We start from the raw sequence: 18413 nt of genomic DNA, 5'->3' as shown, positions 1-18413 counted from the left end.
GGACTCTTTCTCTTCTGATGAAAAGATAAGCAGGCTCTTTCATTTTTTTTTCTTTACAGTTTTATTTACAAAATGTATTAAAACTCTTTGTACAACACCTCATCAAAATGAGGCTCAGTAATTGATGCCCACACATGCAGTTTATGCTTTTACAGCCATTAGTTCGCTTGGCAATTTTTCTGCTCACTGAAGTGCAGTTTCAACGACCAAAAATAGGAACTTAAATTACAAAAAAAAAAAAAAAAAAAGGAGGAAAAATACCCCAAAAGGAAAGAACCCCCAAATCCCCCAAAGCAAAAAAAATTAAAAAAATATACCAAAACAAATCATTGTGAGACTACTGCCGAACTTCCAAGAGCTTGAAGTTGGTAGCCGGAATTGGTAAGCACTCAACACATTTTGTTTCAGCTTTACATGCAAGTTTAAAAAATATTGAACCATTTACCAAACTCCCTTCACTGGTGTGAAGCCTCCACTCTTAAAAATTGATCTGATAAACATACATCTTTTATACAGCTTTTAAGAAAAATGTTTGTTTTAAATACAACTCATAACCGCACAGCTTTAGCTCGCCCTTGCTGGGGACGTGATCGCGTTCAGAAGTCGAAAAAAAAAGATCACAGTTTCATGAAAAGAAAATGAAAACAAAACAACAATTTTTTTGTCAATATCTTGTTAAAAACTCGAACAATAAATTATTCTCCTATGAGCTTTTAAAATGATTTTATATTACAGTTTGTTGGAAATACTTATTTTTTACGAGACTTTCTTTTTCTTTTTTTTTTTTTTGTTTTTGTTTTTAAATCCTATTAAAAGTTCAAATCTATCATCAGCAAACTAAATGCCTAAGGGTCAGACTGGTTTAAATGAGTTTCTTTTTCATTGTATGTTACTGATGAAATAAAACTCTATATCGTAAACTACAGAAAATACATATTGTCGATTAGAGGTAATTAGTATGCAGATATTCCATTGAACATTTCCCATGTGATTGACAATATGTTTAAAGGTTTGTGGTTTCCTTTTTTTTTTTTTTGTCTTTTCCTTTTTTTTTTTTTTTTAAATTTTTATTTTTAAAGATGAAGTTAAGTAGTTTCCAGGCAGAGGTTCAAGGCTGAAATGCTGCTGTCTAAGACGCTGGATGTGAGTAATAGCGAGCCCCTGCCTGGAGCAGAGCTGGCAGAGCACGGTGTCCTCCTCACTGAGAGGCAGGGACAGGAGCATCCTCTCACCAGGAGCCATGAAACAAGAGTTGGCAGGAGCTGATATAATATAACAGTACTAGCAGGAGTCATGTTAGATCGCTTACTATTACTCTGGAACTGCAGCTCTAATTTGAGTTACTATCCTCTTCCCTTACTTCTGTTTTACAAGGACCATTACTGAGAAGCATTAGCTGAGCACAGTGCTAGTTGGGAGAGAACTGGGGTGAAGCAGAAGCAGGCCTGGGAAAAACTAACCTGCCCTTCTCTTGCTTCATTGCTTGATATTAAACAGTGAATTAAAATGCAAATGCACAGCAAGAAAAGAGATATATGGTCTGAACCTAAACAGCAAGTAGCTTTTCCTTTATTTTTTTATTTTAAAAGCCACCCAATGTCATTTTAATAAAGCACCTGTAGGTATGCCTGATGATAGAACAAAAAAAGGAATGCAATATTTTCTGCCCGCACTTTAGCTACCTTGTCAAGGAATTAATTTACTGATCTGGATGCAAGACATGCAGTTCCATAAATTCCCTTCTTTTGGATTTACGGATTCACAGTCATTGACCTTAATTGGTTTGAATGCACAGACTCTTTTCTTCAGGTGTTACACCTTTTACTGTTATACAGAATTGCTCAAATTAGCTGGAGAGATCAAAGTGGCTCAGAAAAAATAAAAAAATCACACCACTGTAAGTAAATACTGAAACATCTTGACATCAGCTCCTACAAGCACTGGCAGGCCGGTCTGTGCTCGCACGCAGCAGATTTCTGAGGCTTTGTGTCAGGAGGAGTTTCATAATTTGATACGATTGGGGTGGCTGAGGAAACCGGCTGCGATTTGCTTTCAGGACACAAGTTCAGTTACTGTGCAGTGGTATCAAAGAATGGCTTTTGTTGCACTTATTTTTTTTACAAGAATTTTTTTTTCACATACCAATATCTTGTTACCAGTCCTTTCCTTTTCTTTTTCCTTTTCTCTTTTTCTGATTTTTCTTTTTTTTTTTTTTTTTTTTTTTTTTTTTTTTTTTAAATTTTCTTTTTCTTTTGTTTTCCTCTCTTCTTTTCTTTTACTTCTTTCAAGCAAAGCAAGAATATTTCAGTGATGGTTTGCATTGTTGTGAGTCTCAGAGTCTTCCATAAGGCACTGAAGGAAAAAAAAATCAGTTTTTCCTATTAAAAGTACATTGCACCATCATCAACGCGTGTCATGCCTGACACCTCGGAGAGAGTATGACTGGCTCAGGTGGTCCAAATCCATGAAGTAGCCACATTCTCTGCTGCTTTTCCTCTTGCATGCTGTCAGGGTGAGGATCTATAATAAAACCAGAAAGATTTCATCACTGCCTGGCAGCGAGGGGCAGGAGAGCTCAGCCGGGGGAGAGGAACAGGCTCTGGGCTAACCAGGCTTTTCCAGAGTAATTTTTCAGCAATTCAGCTCTATTTTTTTTCTCCTGCTTTAGAAATCACAAATTCTAGTGTAGAAGTTTTTGTTCTATTGTAGATTTTTTTGAGACTTCCTAAGAGCACTTACCTGATCATAGTTTAAATAGAAAGGGGAAGAGATCACCAGCAAGAGAGATGTGATTTTTAAAGCATTTAACAAAATACTTCCATTTTGAACCAGCACGATGCTGGAGAGAGGAGTTACTACAGCATGAAGCCAGCTACCACTGTGTGCAATACAGGATGGTACCAAGCTTACTTCTGATCAGGGCAGAAATTTAAACCACTGACACTTCGAGACTGCCACAAGATGACATCTCAAAAGCCCTCTTGCAGCAGCCCGCTGATGCACACAACACAACAGCACAGACAGTTTAAAAAAAAGAGAGAAAGAGGAAACCCCAGCGGGTTCAGCTCCCGGCCCGCAGCCGTACCCCTAGATTTTCACACTTTCTGTGCCGTACACGTTGTAGCCTTCTCTGTAGGTAGCGTAATTCTGGGTGTTGGTGGAGGGAGCAGGTTTGAAGTTCTGCGTGTTCTTGGTGAGTTTCATTCGCTTGGACTCGGCCCGAGACTTGTAGCAGAACTCGATCAGTGCCACCATCATGGCCAGCCCCAGGCCTCCCACAAGGATATAGAACACCCCAGCAACATTGCTCAGGCTCAGAGCGCTCGTCTTGTCCTAAGAGAAACGAGCGATGCCGTTAGCTTTGCTGGGAGGAGCAGACGGGCAGACAGACAACAAGTTACTTTGCACTTAGTCCTAGCAGGAATAGCTGCACTCGTGGTGTTTGGTGTCCAGCTCACGGACCAGTGCTGTCCCCCCATCCCCGCAGCCTGGGGCTGCACAGCAGTCACTGCTCTGCCTTCCACCCTGTGGCGGGTGAAGCCCTGGCTGACTCCAAGGCAATGAGATATTTTTGGCCACTGACTGTCCCAGGCCTTTGGTGCCCCAGAGCAAACCTGCCTACGGCCGAGCATCCCTGGTGGCAAAGGCACTGTGGGAAAGCTGTGCTGGGGAAAGCAGGGGCTGAGTAAAACAGCAGGTTTTAGAAAAGGCCGTGACAAAACCAGAACAAGAAAAAGCCAAACCACTGCACACTTGGTTCTGGTGAATGTAGGTAAAATTGTTGAGATGCTGCTAAACTTATCTATGTTTTTTTTCAATATTAAAAAAAAAACAAAACACCCTAGGAAGATGGTCAGTTACTTAGAGGTCAAGCAGCAGAGTCCTGAGCTAAACTAGCACCTCTAGGAGAGTGAGTTATTGAATAAAAACAGACATTGTAAACCAAAAATCACTGGCCAGGGTTTACCTTCCTTCAATACATGTCAGATGGGAGAGAAACTTGCATTTTCAAGAACAGGATTCTGTAATCACAATAAATAGAGCTGCGACCCTTTTGCTGCTGCACGGGCAGGTGGGCTGGCTGTGGGCAGGAAGGGTGGCTGGCACAGCCTTGGCTGGGCTGGCACACCACACCACACCACTCTGGGACGGACAGGCAGGTGCCAAAGCAACCTGGCTGTGCCCAGAGAGGACACTTGCTGACAGAGCTTGGTTAACAAGTCTCTCCAGGGAGAGAAAAATTCGCATATAGTCGGAATAAAACAGGGTCTACCTTGCAAGTGTCTGTGCATTTCACGAGCAATTTGGATACATGCAGTTGTAGCAAACAGCCTGCCATGTAAACTAAAGATCTTGCTCATTTATATCCCTTTCCAATTACACTTCCCTTCTGCAGCTGCTGTGTGTTCACATATCCCATGATCCCAAATTTATCTCATCCAACAGCTACAGGGTTGTGCCCTTAGCGACTTCCAGTCCAACTGAAATCAATGAAATTTTATTATCGGCTTCGCTGGAACTTGAAATTGTCCTCCGACACTGAGAGGGTGCTTTGAAATTATAGTTTTCTGTTTGAATGATTACAGAGAGCACTTCCAAAGGCACCAGGGGAGTTAGGCACTCAACTGCAACCGATTTCAGCTGGAGCTGGATTTCTCCTCCTCTTGGTGCCTTTGAAAATGTCCTTCACTCCAACAAGCCCAGCACTTTTACAGGGGTTTTCTCCCCAATGGGTCTATAAGCATTAAGAAAAAAACCCCCTCTGTGTTTTCTTTTAACTGAATGGTGTAAATAAATATTTCCTGCAATTTAAGGGGTGATCCACCTCAGGAGTGTGATCTCCCCTGGAGTCTACAGTGGTTCCACATGAGGCTGGCCAGCCCCACAGCACAGCTGGTGGGCAACAGGGCAGTACAGCAGCAAAATGGTTCAAAGCAATATAAAAAGGAATATACAACATTCAGGTAATGACTCACCATTGGGATTTCTAGATTTTTTAAAAAAAAAATCCAACCAATTTCAGACTGAATTGGGAAACAAGGTGGGAGAGGAGTTTCTTCCTTATCAGTGGTCTGTCCTGAAAATTTACATCCTTAGCAAGCATGTGACTGTCTCCCAAACTGACATGTAGAGAAGCTAAGTCATAATTTTGAAACAAAAATGTGTTTTTTCAATAAAACTAAAAATAAGAAAAGATGCTGGCCTGAATAATACAAAATGACTGTGCTAAAATTTGTGCATTTAATTGAAAACATCACCTTGGGAGACTTTGGGGGCTTCTCTCTGCATGTTTTTCTAGCAAAATACTCACACAGTAAAACATACTTACAACTACAGTCTGCTACTGCATATAAGAAAAACGCTGTCATGTTCTGAGACTTAAATTATTTTTTCTAGTCTTTTCTTTCAACCTTCAAAATGTAAATAGCAACTTCTGAAAGTCATTCTTGGTATAAACAAACAGTGGGTCAAAATGTGATTGCTAATCAGTACAAAAAGACCTTCAGCGACTGACCTTACTTCCGGAGTCCTTGGCTCCACATTCACCCTTATCGTACCACCATTTGTTTTTCAGCTTGTCTAAGATGCCTTGTTCACTGAGTTTCAATACTGCAAGGTTTACAGGAGTTCTTCACGTGGGAAATAACATAAATAACATTATATTATGTTATTTTATGTTATTCAATCTTTAAACTACTTTAATACTATACAAAGCGATAAAGCAGGGTTCCTGGCCACAAAGTATTTACACTGCAGGCAACTGGATCATCCCCTTAAGTTAACTCTAGAGCATCTCTACATTACCAGGTCCTGCCCATATCGCTTTGAGTAATCGGCACTCACTGTTAAATGAAGGCAGTAGAAACAAAGCAAGGCCAATTTCCCAGTTTGGTGCCCCACAGACACCTGCAGTAGCTTTATGGATTCGGGTGGGTTTGATCTAGCAGGACCCTCGTATTGCACTAACAGACAGAAGCCCCAAATCCACCCCCTGTGGCTTCTCACAGTCAAACAGTGCTCGTGGCTCCTGGTCCCCCACAGCCCACGTGTTGTGGGGGTGTGTGTGCACATCTGCAGAGCAAAAACCCCCAGGGTGCATTCCTGGAGGGAGGCTTTGCCAGCGCTCTCGGCTGCTTCCCTGCCAGCGGTGGCTTCTCCAGCTCCTGTGGTTGTTGCTGCAGGGGCTGTGCTTGGAGGCACAGTGCTTGGCTGTGCTCCCCGGAGCTGCTGCATCCTGAACTCCCCCAGCCCAGGGAACTGCAGCAGAAAATAAGCAAATGCAGACCTCTGTGAAGCAAATGAGTGAATATGGAAACACTTGCTGAAAGTGCCCAGGGTGGGAAATGTTGGCAGGACAAAGGGAGCTGCTGACTGGTGCTGCCAAGAGCCCACAGCCCAAGGGTACCTGAGCTCATCTGCCTCTTCCCTGTGGGAAAGCAGCACCTGAGGAACTCTCAGTCAGGTTTTGTCATTTCCATCTCCTCCTTGTGTGATGTCTTGGGTTTTTTTCCTGCCTGCTTTGATTAGACAGGCCCCCTGCATAAGGCACATCCTCAGTTCCTGCTCTGATTCCTGCTCCATGGCAGTGCAGGGCAGCTGGTGGGGTGGAAAGGGCTGGGCCCTTATCCTCAGCCATGTTGTGCCACTTTGCATGGGACAACACCAGGCAGACACATGCATGGCCCGCTCTGGGTCCATCCAGGTCTGTTGTCAGTGGAGGAGATGCAGGAGCTGAGCCCATGTCTGCCCCAGTGCCAGCCTCGTGTCTGGATCTTGCTGCTCCCTGCCTTTCTCCCACCCTTGGCCAAAGGGCCTGAGACTCTGAGGAGAGGAAGAGACTCAGGAGAAAGAGCAGTACGACCTATACAAAACACCTGAAATACAAGCTTAACTGCACAATGGAATTTAGGGAAAGGTCCCCAGACCAGGAGGGCCGAGCCCTGCCATGCCTGGGGCAGGGCAAGATGCTGGAAGAAGTAGATGGTAAAGAAAAGCCCCCTTCCCTCATCTGCCAAGGAGCTGCCTCTGAGATGGCTGTGAGATTGTTGGTGGCTGATGCTGGACAGCGCTGCCCTCGGAGGTGCTACGGGCCCTTTGGGAGGAGAGCAGCAGCCCCATGGAGGTGGGATAGGCTGTGCTCAGCTGAGCCCAGGCAGCTTGTGCAGCACCAGATAAAAATGAGCATGTTCAAGAGCTCCTGAGCTGAACTCCCCACTCCCACTGACATGACCCAGTGTGGTGTCACCAAGGCCACCAGGAAGGCAAGGGCAGAGAAAAGCCATCGAGGCGGGGAGAACCACGGGTCCCTGATCCCAGCGGCAGCAATGCCAGCACTGCCTGCGGAGCTTCCTGGATGCCCAGGGAGAGGCAGCACCACTTCTGGTCTGCACAGGGCTCCGTCTGACACCAGCCAAGATTTTATTTTTATAAAATGGCTATTTTTAAGCGGCAGCTGTAATCTAATTAAGTATCAATCAGGGCTGGCTGTACGCACCCAGGCGGACACAGCCGACAGCTGGCAGTGACAAGCCGCAGGAGACTGACCATGTTTGCTGGCTCGGTGCTGGCAGCAGGCACGGAGCCCCTCCACCCGGAGCCAGCGGCATCCTAAAAAGCCAGCTGTGCTGCAGCTACACTTACATCCTCCTGTAGGTAGGGCCATAAAACATTAACAGGATCAAAGCACGCTCTGCACACTGCAAACACCCTGGGTGCTGCAAGTAATGCACCTGCCCCGCTGGGTTACACTGATGGCCACCAGCCAGGTCCTAGTGAGGCCACCACTGTGGACTCTCCTGGACAGCAGTGGCTGTGTTGAGACCCCCAGTGACACCCAGGCAAACACACTATGAGCAGCCGTGCATGACTGAAATGCCAGTCAGTTAAAGCCGAGTGCCTTTACCTACCACTTACAAGCACCAGCAGAGAGTGAGGTGAATTATTGTTTAGAGAACAGTGCTCTCATTTTAAATTTCATTTAAAAACCATCCAATTTGGAGAGATTTTATGCAATACATCTCTCCGCTTTGAAAAGCATTGTACAGCTGAGAATACACAAACAATAGGAAGAAGGTTATAAACACCTTTCCTCCTACCTGCATATTTTATTGTGCAAATTTTCCCCTCCCCCCAGTCCTATTCCAAACACTATTTTTAATTTGCATGCCTTTACAAACCCCATACGGAGCACCAAGAATTTGCATAACATCCAATACATTATAGATTAGCTTTCACAACATTATACAGTACTGGGAAATGAGGAGGCTTAATATGCTAATTAGGGTGCTGTATTTTTTTTTCCAAACCAAGATTGCAGTTAATTGTGCACACGCAATTGCCAAAAAAAAAAAAGGAAAAAAAAGAAAAAGTAGTAAACTAAAATTATCTTAGCTAAACAGATGGGAATTTGCCTAAACTGGGGTTTTCACTATAGTTTGTCATGGCCCTGTTTGTCAGGTGAGGTCCCTTAGGCTGAGTATGAGAGAGGTGATTGGGTCCATCCATTTGTCCCAGTATGAGGAGACGAATGGGATGGGCAGACAGGTGCCAAGGAGCCACTGCCTGCTTCTGGCCCACCAAGGCTTTGCTGGTGGAGCTGTCACTATGCCAGGGGGCTCCCCTGCTGGGGCTGTTCCTCCTCTGCCTTAGCCCATCCCGTTCCCCCTGCACACAACCTGGAGATTTGCCTGAGCCAGCTCCAAGCCCCCTCGGCTCAGCTGTTTTGCTGGCTGGGGCACTGGGATGAACATCAGTACCTCAGCAAGGACACCCTCTCAATGTGCAAGAAAAGGCACCAATTTGTGAAGGATAATTTCCTCATTTCCTCATCTTTGTCCTGGGATAATTTTATGTTTTCCAGCTGTTTTTCTAACTAGGTTGCTGTTGATGTGCTGTATAGGATAACCTATGAGGTCCTCAGCCCTTTCCCAGGTGGCTTCCACTATTTTTCCTTGCTTTAATTTATGATGGGGTTCTTGTTCATCTCCCCCATGTTGTTTCCAGACCAGCTCTCTATTAGTGTGGTTGCTTTTATCCAAGTAAAACGTTCAGAGGTTTGAGCTCTTGTGTTCTGTACACCAAAAAACCAAGATGAGGCCATTTGGATTGAGATGTCGGCTTTGTCGACGCCACAGGATGGTATCCTTGTGCAGAAACTTGCAGTGTTTTTCTTTCTCCCCATAGCTGAAGGATTTTGTTGTTTCTTTGTTTGTCCTTTTCATCCAGTACATCTGGCTCATCCAGGCTTAAGCATGTGAGGTTGGATCTGTTGGGCAGTTTTACCAAACCCTACTAGGATTTTTTTTTTGCTGACATATACAAATGACTGGAAGACTTGAGTTTAGAGAAACAGTACCAGGAGCCTCGTATGGAATAGTATTGCCCTCACAGACAATTAAGCCATCTGCTATGGTTGATTTCTATTCTACAGGCTTCATGAGAGGCCACAAACATGATTTTACACCTGGGACAGAGGTGGGTCTTACTGGTGTTTCAGCTGTTTGGTTTCTCTGCTACCCTGTTAGAAGACTCTACTCAGGTGCTGGCAGTATTACCTTCTCCTCTTCAGCCATCAGTTACTGCTGGAAAACTAGCCATGCTAGTCTTTTTCCAAATTTAATGTAACACCATCTCAAAGGGAACCTCCTCTTCCCTTTGCTGTGTGGCCCTGGGGCCTCCTCCCTGCTGCACTCCAGCCCCTCTGGGCACAGGACACGAGCCCCTTTGCACCCCTCGCTGCTGGTGGCCCCAGGTGACACGACAATACTGATGGAGTGAACTGATTTTTGAAAAACAATGTGCATTCAGTCATTAAAATCTCACACCAAGCTTTGGGTTCAAGTTTAAAAACTCTCCAAATTCAGGAATTGCTACAGCACTTCTTTGACATGAAGGCTGATCCCGTACAAAATATGGTATCACTTCCAAGCTGAGTATGTTCAGCATGCAGAAGCCCCTTCTCAGAAGAAGGAGCTGCTATGTGCTACGTGCTCTTTGCAGAGCATTCCTTACATTTCTATTTCATTACTATCTATCTTATATTCATGCCATTCAGATGGAAAAGAGGGAACATGATGACTCAGAGGCCATCTCTTTTCTTATTTCTCTTTGAGACACCCTCATCTGTCTGAGGGATTTCTTGCTTTGCCTCCTCTTGCCAAAGCACTAGTGCAGGTTAGTTGCAGTAAATTTTATCTCAGTTGAGAAAACTGGTGGCATTATAATATTTCTTTCTGGCCAGAACAAGTTTGAAGTAGAGGACGAGTAAATTAATCATCAAAGAAATAGATCTTTATTAGTCCCAAAAGTGGGAAGGTAGAAATTCTGCCCCTCTCAAATTATAAATCATAACAGGTTTCTGGCAGTTTGATTAATGACCTTTTAGGTTCATTTTCCTGATTTCTCCTGCACCTATTTAAAGCAGATAACCCCAAACCAGGTGTTTCACCTCCTGCCCATCACTAAATTCTACTGGCTTAAGACAGAGGTCCAGGCTGCAGTCCCACATATGACTGTAAAAGCTGGCCACACTGTTCTTCTGGCAATTGGGTTCCAGTTACTGGCCATCGTTTTTGTGTGCCAGTGCTGTAAACAGGACCCTTCCCTGAACAAACCTGGACTGCAGTGAAGAGTCAGAGCAGTTTCTTGGAAAAGAACTGTTAATTTATGAAAAGAACATTGCGGTCTTGCCAGGAAAGGGCCATTTTCCAGGAATGATGCTAGTGGCTTTGTAGCCAGTGTTTAGGGTTGGTCCTCACAAGTCACAGCAGGTGATACAAAGAGCCAGTAACCACTGCAAGTGAAAATTAGGAGCAAAAGCCACTTTAGGACTTGAATATCTCACCCAATAATCTGCAGACTCTTTTTTAGCTGTGTCTAACTGGTGGCTGAGTGGCATGAAGTCTCAGCAATGCTGTAGCTATGTTTATTACTTGGAATCCATAAAGATTTTAAGTGATGATTGGAACAGCTTTGAGTAATTCACACCCCATTCTATGCTCTAATGGATGTAATATAAATGTTATACCCAAACCCAAACATTGCCAAGGAGAGTGAATGAACATGGCAGGCAGCACACTGTTCCTTCAAACAAGATGAACCATTGCTCAGAATTCATTTAGAATTTTTAGATGCAATCTTTCAGAAAAGGGAGGTGCAAAGCAAAGGTGTAACAAGCGAAGGCTCTTCAAAGCACTAACTGAAGGGCTTCCTCGGAGTGAGGTAGGGCAGAGAGGGCAGTGCATGGGCTGCACGGAATCTCCAGGGCTGTGGGACTGCCCAAGGGCTGCCCTGGCACCTCTCACCACCTGGGTCTTACTGCTCCTTCACCTCCACGACCAGCCCACTTCTGATGTTCCCTAGAATATTTGGCGTAGAGAACACAGTGTGGAACTTTTGCAATGTTGTTGCTTGCAGCATCTCGAGAGTTAAAATGTAGCTTTTCTGGGAGTAGAGGATAAAGAAATGACGACCTTGAAGGAAGACCAGGATAACATCAGCATTGAGAGATCTTCTCTGTCTTGAAAATATCCTTTCTTCACTCACGCCCAGGGCTGAGGCTCAGGATAGCAGAGAACAAGCTGCAGAAGAGCTGATCAGCTGAGGAGGGATCCCAGCTGGCTCAGGAGAATGTCAAATGCTGGGCAAGAGCTCCAAACTCTGCAGCTTCACTGCTCATGAGCCGTCCCAGGAGGGCTCCATGGCTTCTGCAGGGCTACTCAGGCAGGACATCCATGTCCCCAGCAGCACCTGGGAGGGCCATGGTCCATCTCATCCGGTGACAGAAAAGTCCACTCAGAGATGAAATATCAGGCCAGTGGCAACGAGGATCCTTCTCACACAGGCAGATGGATGCTGGCTCCCAACATATGGTAAATGTGGTCACCAGGAGCCTCGTCCATCATTAGCAGGCCTGAGATGTGACCTCCCTATGCACCAAACTCCACACCTGCCATGATGCAGAATCCTCTGTGGTCACCAACAGGTTCTTGCTCATTTTTCCCATCAGTACAACAGCAGATGCCAAATTCCTCTGGTTGGAGAAGTGCTGTGAAAATGCAGGCACACACCACTTGGGATGTGGTATTCACAGCAAAGCTGTTTCTGTTTCACTGTACCTTAGTACTGCCCATTTGGGTCCACTGGGGGAGGTGAAATTGCAGCGCCAAAGACACCCCTGGGCTCCAGCTGTGTCACACAGCATGGCACAGAACAGCTGTAAATCTGGACTAATATCTGGCTAGGCCAGGTTTATGGCTGATTTGTGGCATCAGAGCAACAAAAAGCCACAGGAAGCGTCTGGCAAATCTGTCCCTCCTAAGAGTGCAAGATTAATGAAGTGTGACATTCTCCCTCCACATCAGAGTGCAGCCCCATGGTCAGACCAAGGGCTGTGTTCCCTGCAAAGGGCTCATCACCCTCCCATCCAAATCCCAGTGATGTGAAGGAGGTGAGAGTCCATGATGGTGCCAGGTCTTGGTTACTGCATTATAAAGTGTTTTTTGACTTTTTTTTAATCCCTGTTATTTTTACCTAATCCCTTTAATTTAGCAATCTGACATATTTAGAGCATTCTCACTTCTGCAGCAGGAATTGTTTTCCTTTGTTCCTTATGACCAGAGCTGTCCTTGCTGGCTGGAGCATCTCTGGGATTGCTGACATCAGCACAACCCAACCAACAATGTTATAACATCAAAGAGTTCAGAAGTTAAATGCTTGGGTTTCTAAAATCCACGCCACAGTGACAGGAAAGGCAAGTGGATTAAGGCACAAACAAACAAGCATTTTCTTAATTCCAAATGCTTCCTAAAATCCTCTTGGGTAGAGAACTGCTGAAAATACTGAATTAATTGTTCCTGTTGGTGTCACAGGCAAATCTACACTAACTTCAGAGGAAGCAGAGCGGGCAGTTGCTCTGGACATGTGGGATGTGTCACCTTTGCCACGCTCCAAGAGGTAAATACGTGAAGGGCACAGGGAGAATGACCCTGAACAACTGCACCATTGCTTGGCACTGCACCCAGCACAGCAGAGAACCCCCTCACTGCTACACACCATGAAGAATCATCACCCTTCTCCACTTGGCTGGCAGGAGGAAGGGGAGTTGATGCTGAAAGGGGCTTCCAGTCCTGCTGACTGCAGCTGAGCGAGCCAGAAGGCAAGTGGCCACTGCTGCATCCCCAAGCCAGCCTGTGCAGGCACACAGCCACACAGGGCACTGACAAAGGCAGAAATCAAGCCCAGGCACTCTGCTGAATTTGACAGAATACCATAAAAATCTCACTAATGACCATCTTGGTATTGTTAAAATATAAAGATAGAAACAATCCAGGAAGATACACCAAATCCAGCATTACTCTCTAGAGGGCATCGCTTGAGGTTAAAGACCCATCTGAACTAAATGAGGCACTTTATTCCCCCAAGTTCTATAAATCCCAGCCTGATCTGCAACTACTGAATGGACTTTTTGTCAGATCTTGTTACTGAAATAACTTCTGAAAAGACACAAAAGCTGGGAGTGAATGCATTGTCCAAGGGCTCTGCTCCTGCCCAGATCAGATCCATCTGCCCGTCGCAATACACCAATTTAGCAGCGTCTCTGTGCCACGACTTCATGTTTTGTGACACACCCACATGTGAGGGACGGGGCAGATTTTGGGTGGAAACAGGCTCATTATTCAAACCCACGTGTTTCTTTAAAGACTACAGTTACCTGGTACCCCAAGCAGGAGTGAAGAGCCCTGATAACATGGGCATAAACCAATATTGTCAATCACTGTTCCTACTTGTTATCTTCTATCTCAGAAAGTGATCTTTGGTATTCCACATTGAACATTTAATATTCATGGAAAAAGCACCAGGGATTTCTTTAAGAAATGAGCCTTTCATTGCTCTTTGCTACTATTTCAGACCCACATTTTCCCCCTGCTCTATGTTACCAGCAATTGCACATCTCCAAGATTTAACATTTGAGGGACTGAAATGCTTTATGGGTGGGCAGTGGAAGAGATAAAAGTGAAAGCCATCTAGTTTGAAGAGACAAAGAGCTTTAAAAATTAGAAGATTAAAACTCAGCTCCTCAAGCCTCATATAACCCCCATCCACCTAAGAAATACACTGCATGTCACTGGCTGGGGTAGTGCTCAGAGGCAGAGCAATATATCCCCCTGGCAGAAGGATGTTGTTTTTCCTCAATAGCAGAGCCAGCAGCAGTTCCCTGTGCTCAAGGCCCCAGGGCCCCAAGTGCTGGTGAGCAGCATCCTGGGGCTGCAGCTCCCTGGCTGCCAGGGGACAGGCTTTTTTAGTTCCTGCTGAGTACTTGGTAGCTGCAATAGTTCCCCATAGCAGAACTTTGTTCTAGTCTCCATTACTGAGCTTTTTTGTAAATAGTGTTCTTTTGGTCAGCTCAAGGATTCTTGCCTTTTTTTTGGTTTTTCTTTTAGGTTGGAGCAGCGACTGTATCTTTGCAAAATCTGTCGTGTTTTTCCTTGTGGTAACTAGGTATACATTTTAAATTCAGGTGTTTGAACCGGTGCACAATGTCATTGTAACATCTACACACACTCTGTGCACACCTATACAGAGCCACATGTGTTACCAGCTGAGGCTGCAAGCTTCTGTGCTCTTTGCAGAGAGTTTGCAGCCTCTGTTTGGCAGCAGCAGCTGTCTCTATGAAAGTATATTTATATGTTTCATAAGTGTAGCTCAAACAAATTAAACTCTGTACTAACAGGACCATAATTTAATAGAAGCGCCAAGTGCTAATGCAATAATACCATGCCAATGGGATTAGGAAATGCAAGCTGTTAACAAGTCACTGTAGTTCATTCATAGCAGTGCCCGAGACTTGAGGTACAGATGTGGTGAGGGGTGGGAGGAAGAGCTCCCCAAACAGGGAGGCAGAACAAGGGACGACAGATGTTTAACGTCACGCTCAAACCTACAACATATGAAACAGCAGCATGGATCTTTTCTGTCATTGCCTGGATCCTTTCTAATCAGGATGAGTATGAGCAAGAGACTCAACTTACCTCGCATGTGGGCTATCCCCTCACCTTCTCTTTCTCTTGCCTCTAGACACATCCATTTTTCCCCCCGTCTTTACTTTCCTCTTGGAACGGCTTCTTCTGTGGCTCCTGCTCTCGGCTCCTCCGCAGGCTGCAGGGAGGTGCTGCTTAGTCCAAAGGCTACACAAGACATTCAAAGAACAGCTACGGCGCTTGTACAAAGCTAAAGGTGTCCAACCCACGGTTACAGTGCCGGCCAGCACAGAGAAATCCACAGAGCAGCACAAGTGCCTGCGTCCACGTGAGCTCAATGCTGAAACATTAGAGTCACTTTGAAGAAGAACAAGAAGAAAGGCATTTACTTTTCCTTTTGTATGTTAAATGACAGCAGTTACTATTAAAGAGGAAACAGCCAAGCCCAGACCCTCAGGGAGATGTTCAAAGAAAGGGCCCTGCTCCTGCTGCTGGGAGCTCCACTTCCAGCTGCTGGTTTTCCTTTTTTTCCTTTTCCAGTCCCACGGAGCCTTCTGCCTCCACTTTTCCCACATTGATGCTTACAGTACAGGATAAATGACTCATGTAAGCAATTTATGGAAATTAGCTGTTAAGCGCCACAGGTGTTATTAAAAAGAGTACACAAGTAACAAGTCTTTCACCAAGATTTCTTCTGACCATAAAGGCAGGATGTGTGCCCCTGCATGTGCCCCAGCACTGCTGCAGTTAATGCTGCACAAGCACATGTCCTTACACAGTCAGGTCAGGCTTTGCAAAGCAGCAAAGACAGTCCCCAAGACGACAAAGGTTATACAGGCAAAACAAAACAGTTCCCAATCCTCAGATGCCACCAGCCCTGACTCCACCAACTCCTTCCCAGCCTGGGCAACCTGCTCATCCCAAATTCTTGTTCTGAGTATCCCAGTTACATTCCCAGGAAAATGCCCTCAACAATCTGCTCAACAGCACTGCCATTTCTGCAAACCAGAGCAGGCTCTCTGCCCTTCCTGGCAATGCCCTAAGTGAGATACTCCAATGAACTTCTAGAGCATTAAGACTTCACTCTTGGCACAAAACATACACAGTATTATTTCCTAATCTGCTATAAAGTAATAGCTGTCAATTAAACCAATATTCTGATGTCTTCCTTTTAAAGCATTATTTTGCTTTGTCACTAATTTGCACAATACAATAATTTCATATAACTTTCCCAGCTCTGAGCACGAATTAGCTCTGTGTTACTGTCACTGGCTCTGATCGGCCATTTTATCTTTTTCCAGCTCATAACCCAGGCCTATAGAATGGGTGACAAGGAAATTCATGTTGATGAACATAATTCCAAACAAATTGCTCAAATAAATCGTGCTGCATCTCTCAGAGATAGCCACTTCCCCAAATGTCCCCTTTTACACACGGCGCACTTGGCAATGGTGCTCTTCAGGCGTCAGGTATCATCTAAAGTAATGCATAACAGATTTCTTCTAAAAATATGCCACTTAAAAAAATTATGCTGCAAATGCCAACGGCTGTGCTGAAAATGTATCAAAGCAAACCGGCACAGAGAAATGGGGGAACAGATTCCATCTGCTAATGGCCGCACTCACGGCTCAGAAGAGCTTGGGAATGTGATGCTGCATGGAGCGTGGCTCTGAGGGCACAACTCAGCTAGCACATTTGAAAAGTAATCCCACGATTAAAAAGAAACAATTGGAAAATGAAGTAGCATTACACTGCACGTCATTTCACAGATATCCTCCAAAAGAGATATCAGCCTAAAAAAGAATATATTAAAGAGAAATTGAGTCAAATAATTAGCAAGGAATCTTGGCGTGTGAAGCTGGCGAGAAGCTGCATTCAAACATTCTCCTTCCGTGTTGGTTGTCATTAAATGTTACCATGAAGGTATAAGAATACAAGAAATCTATCAACAGCAGAACTACAGAAATTTATCTTAGCAGAAAATTGTTCCTATGCAGCTGAATAATTAATTTCACTTGTCACTCAGCCTGCTACTGCCGTCTGCATCCCCTTTTGTCTAGTTCTTGTTAAACTCCTATTCAGCCATCACTCAGCCCCAAGATGATAGGATTGTATAATAAACAAAATAATTAGTTTCCAAACTTGTAATACACTATAACATATTTCCTGGAATATTTTTTTTTTATAACTGTTATTTCGTATTCCCTCATGATTGAGAACTCAGCTCACATGTATAAGAGCATTTGAAGAGAGGATAATTTTGCCATGAAACTGAATTTATGCTCGTTTAGGAGGGCAAAGTGAACAAATTTTGATGCACGTGCCAGAACGTCTGCACCTGCCAAGTCAGCCCACACATATTGACATGCATCCCAGAAAAATTACATATAGACGGAGTGCATTCCCCTTCAGACTTCTTAAATAAGGACCACTATAAAAACTGGGTAACTCCCTTTGCCAGGGCAGTACTGTCAGCTAAGGTACTTCAGGGCAGACTGGCACCCTCTGCTCCACACCAGCACTGGCACAGACTGGTAGCACTGAAAACAAGACACATGTCAGCTGAGGCCTTTAAAACAATCTTGTTAAAATGGCGCAATTGTCTTTAGTCTTAAATTACAAGTGAACCCCAGGAGCACAGGAAGCTCACAGGACTAACCTTACACTCCGTGTAACCCAACAGATTAAAAATCTTGCAGAAAGTCAGTGGAATACCTTTTCTTCTTTCCTGCTTCAAAATCCTTGTGAAATTGGAAGTCACTGATTAATTTCCAATGTCAATGAAGATATGGTAACAAGAGATGAACTCACAACTAAGAATCATTCCTCTCCAAGCACAGGCACACCGCATGCGAGGCCACAGGGAGGACGAGCACAGGAGGGCATTTTCTGGGTGACTGGGTCCTTTGTGGTACAATGATGGGCACTGGCACAGGCAAGCAGGCTGCATACTTACCTCTGGCTTTCAGCATGAGCTAGAATATCAGAGTGCACAGAGGAATTCAACTCAAGAACCCAGCACTATCAGTTTACAACAACTCCTTCAGCTGCACACAACCCATTGGCAGTAGGTAGCAGGTGGATGATTGCAAACTTGGGGCGGCGATTTCCCAAGCCTGGGTCTCTACTGGAGAAGCTGAGAGGGGGCCTGTCAGCTCAGCCGGTAGAGAGAGCTGCCCCAAGTGAGCAATGGTCCCCACACCCCCCCGTGTGATGCGGTACAAGCTCTGTATCTCAGCCTCAGGCACCTTCACCACCCCGTCTGCTCTGATTCCCACCAGCTACCACCTCCTTTAAGGGCAAAAAAAGAACAGTTTTGAAGCACCTCCTCCGAAAGCTCTATAAATGAAGCCGTGCTCGTATAAACAATTAACCGGAGAGACGGGACGAGATGATGAGGGCAACTTCTGGTGGGAGGACAGAGAGGAGAGAGAG

General features: G+C 44.9%; 1 protein-coding gene across 7 annotated transcripts in view; it reads right to left on the bottom strand.

Annotated features, from left to right (window-relative positions):
* Positions 1 to 52: 52 nt before the first annotated feature.
* GRIA3 (glutamate ionotropic receptor AMPA type subunit 3) overlaps positions 53 to 18413 on the bottom strand; it is a 154195-nt gene continuing 135834 nt past the window's right edge. For 5 of the 7 annotated variants that reach the window (XR_003527973.1, XM_027645372.1, XM_027645373.1 and 2 more), the window contains 3 exons: positions 5516 to 5630; positions 3086 to 3333; positions 709 to 2520 (listed from right to left, as the gene is read on the bottom strand). Coding sequence is in view for 6 of the 7 variants with exons in the window: in XM_027645372.1 (XP_027501173.1) it covers positions 3088 to 3333; positions 5516 to 5630 (361 nt within the window). In the remaining variant the exon portion in view is untranslated. Of the gene's footprint in view, positions 2521 to 3085; positions 3334 to 5515; positions 5631 to 18413 lie in introns of all 7 variants that reach the window. The other 2 variants (XM_027645370.1, XM_027645377.1) reach the window with 2 other exon arrangements.

The sequence above is a fragment of the Corapipo altera genome, unplaced genomic scaffold (assembly GCF_003945725.1).
Source record: "Corapipo altera isolate COAL_440 unplaced genomic scaffold, ASM394572v1 65, whole genome shotgun sequence".
In the NCBI taxonomy this organism is placed as follows: domain Eukaryota; kingdom Metazoa; phylum Chordata; class Aves; order Passeriformes; family Pipridae; genus Corapipo; species Corapipo altera.
This window is presented reverse-complemented; position numbering and strand designations above follow the sequence as displayed.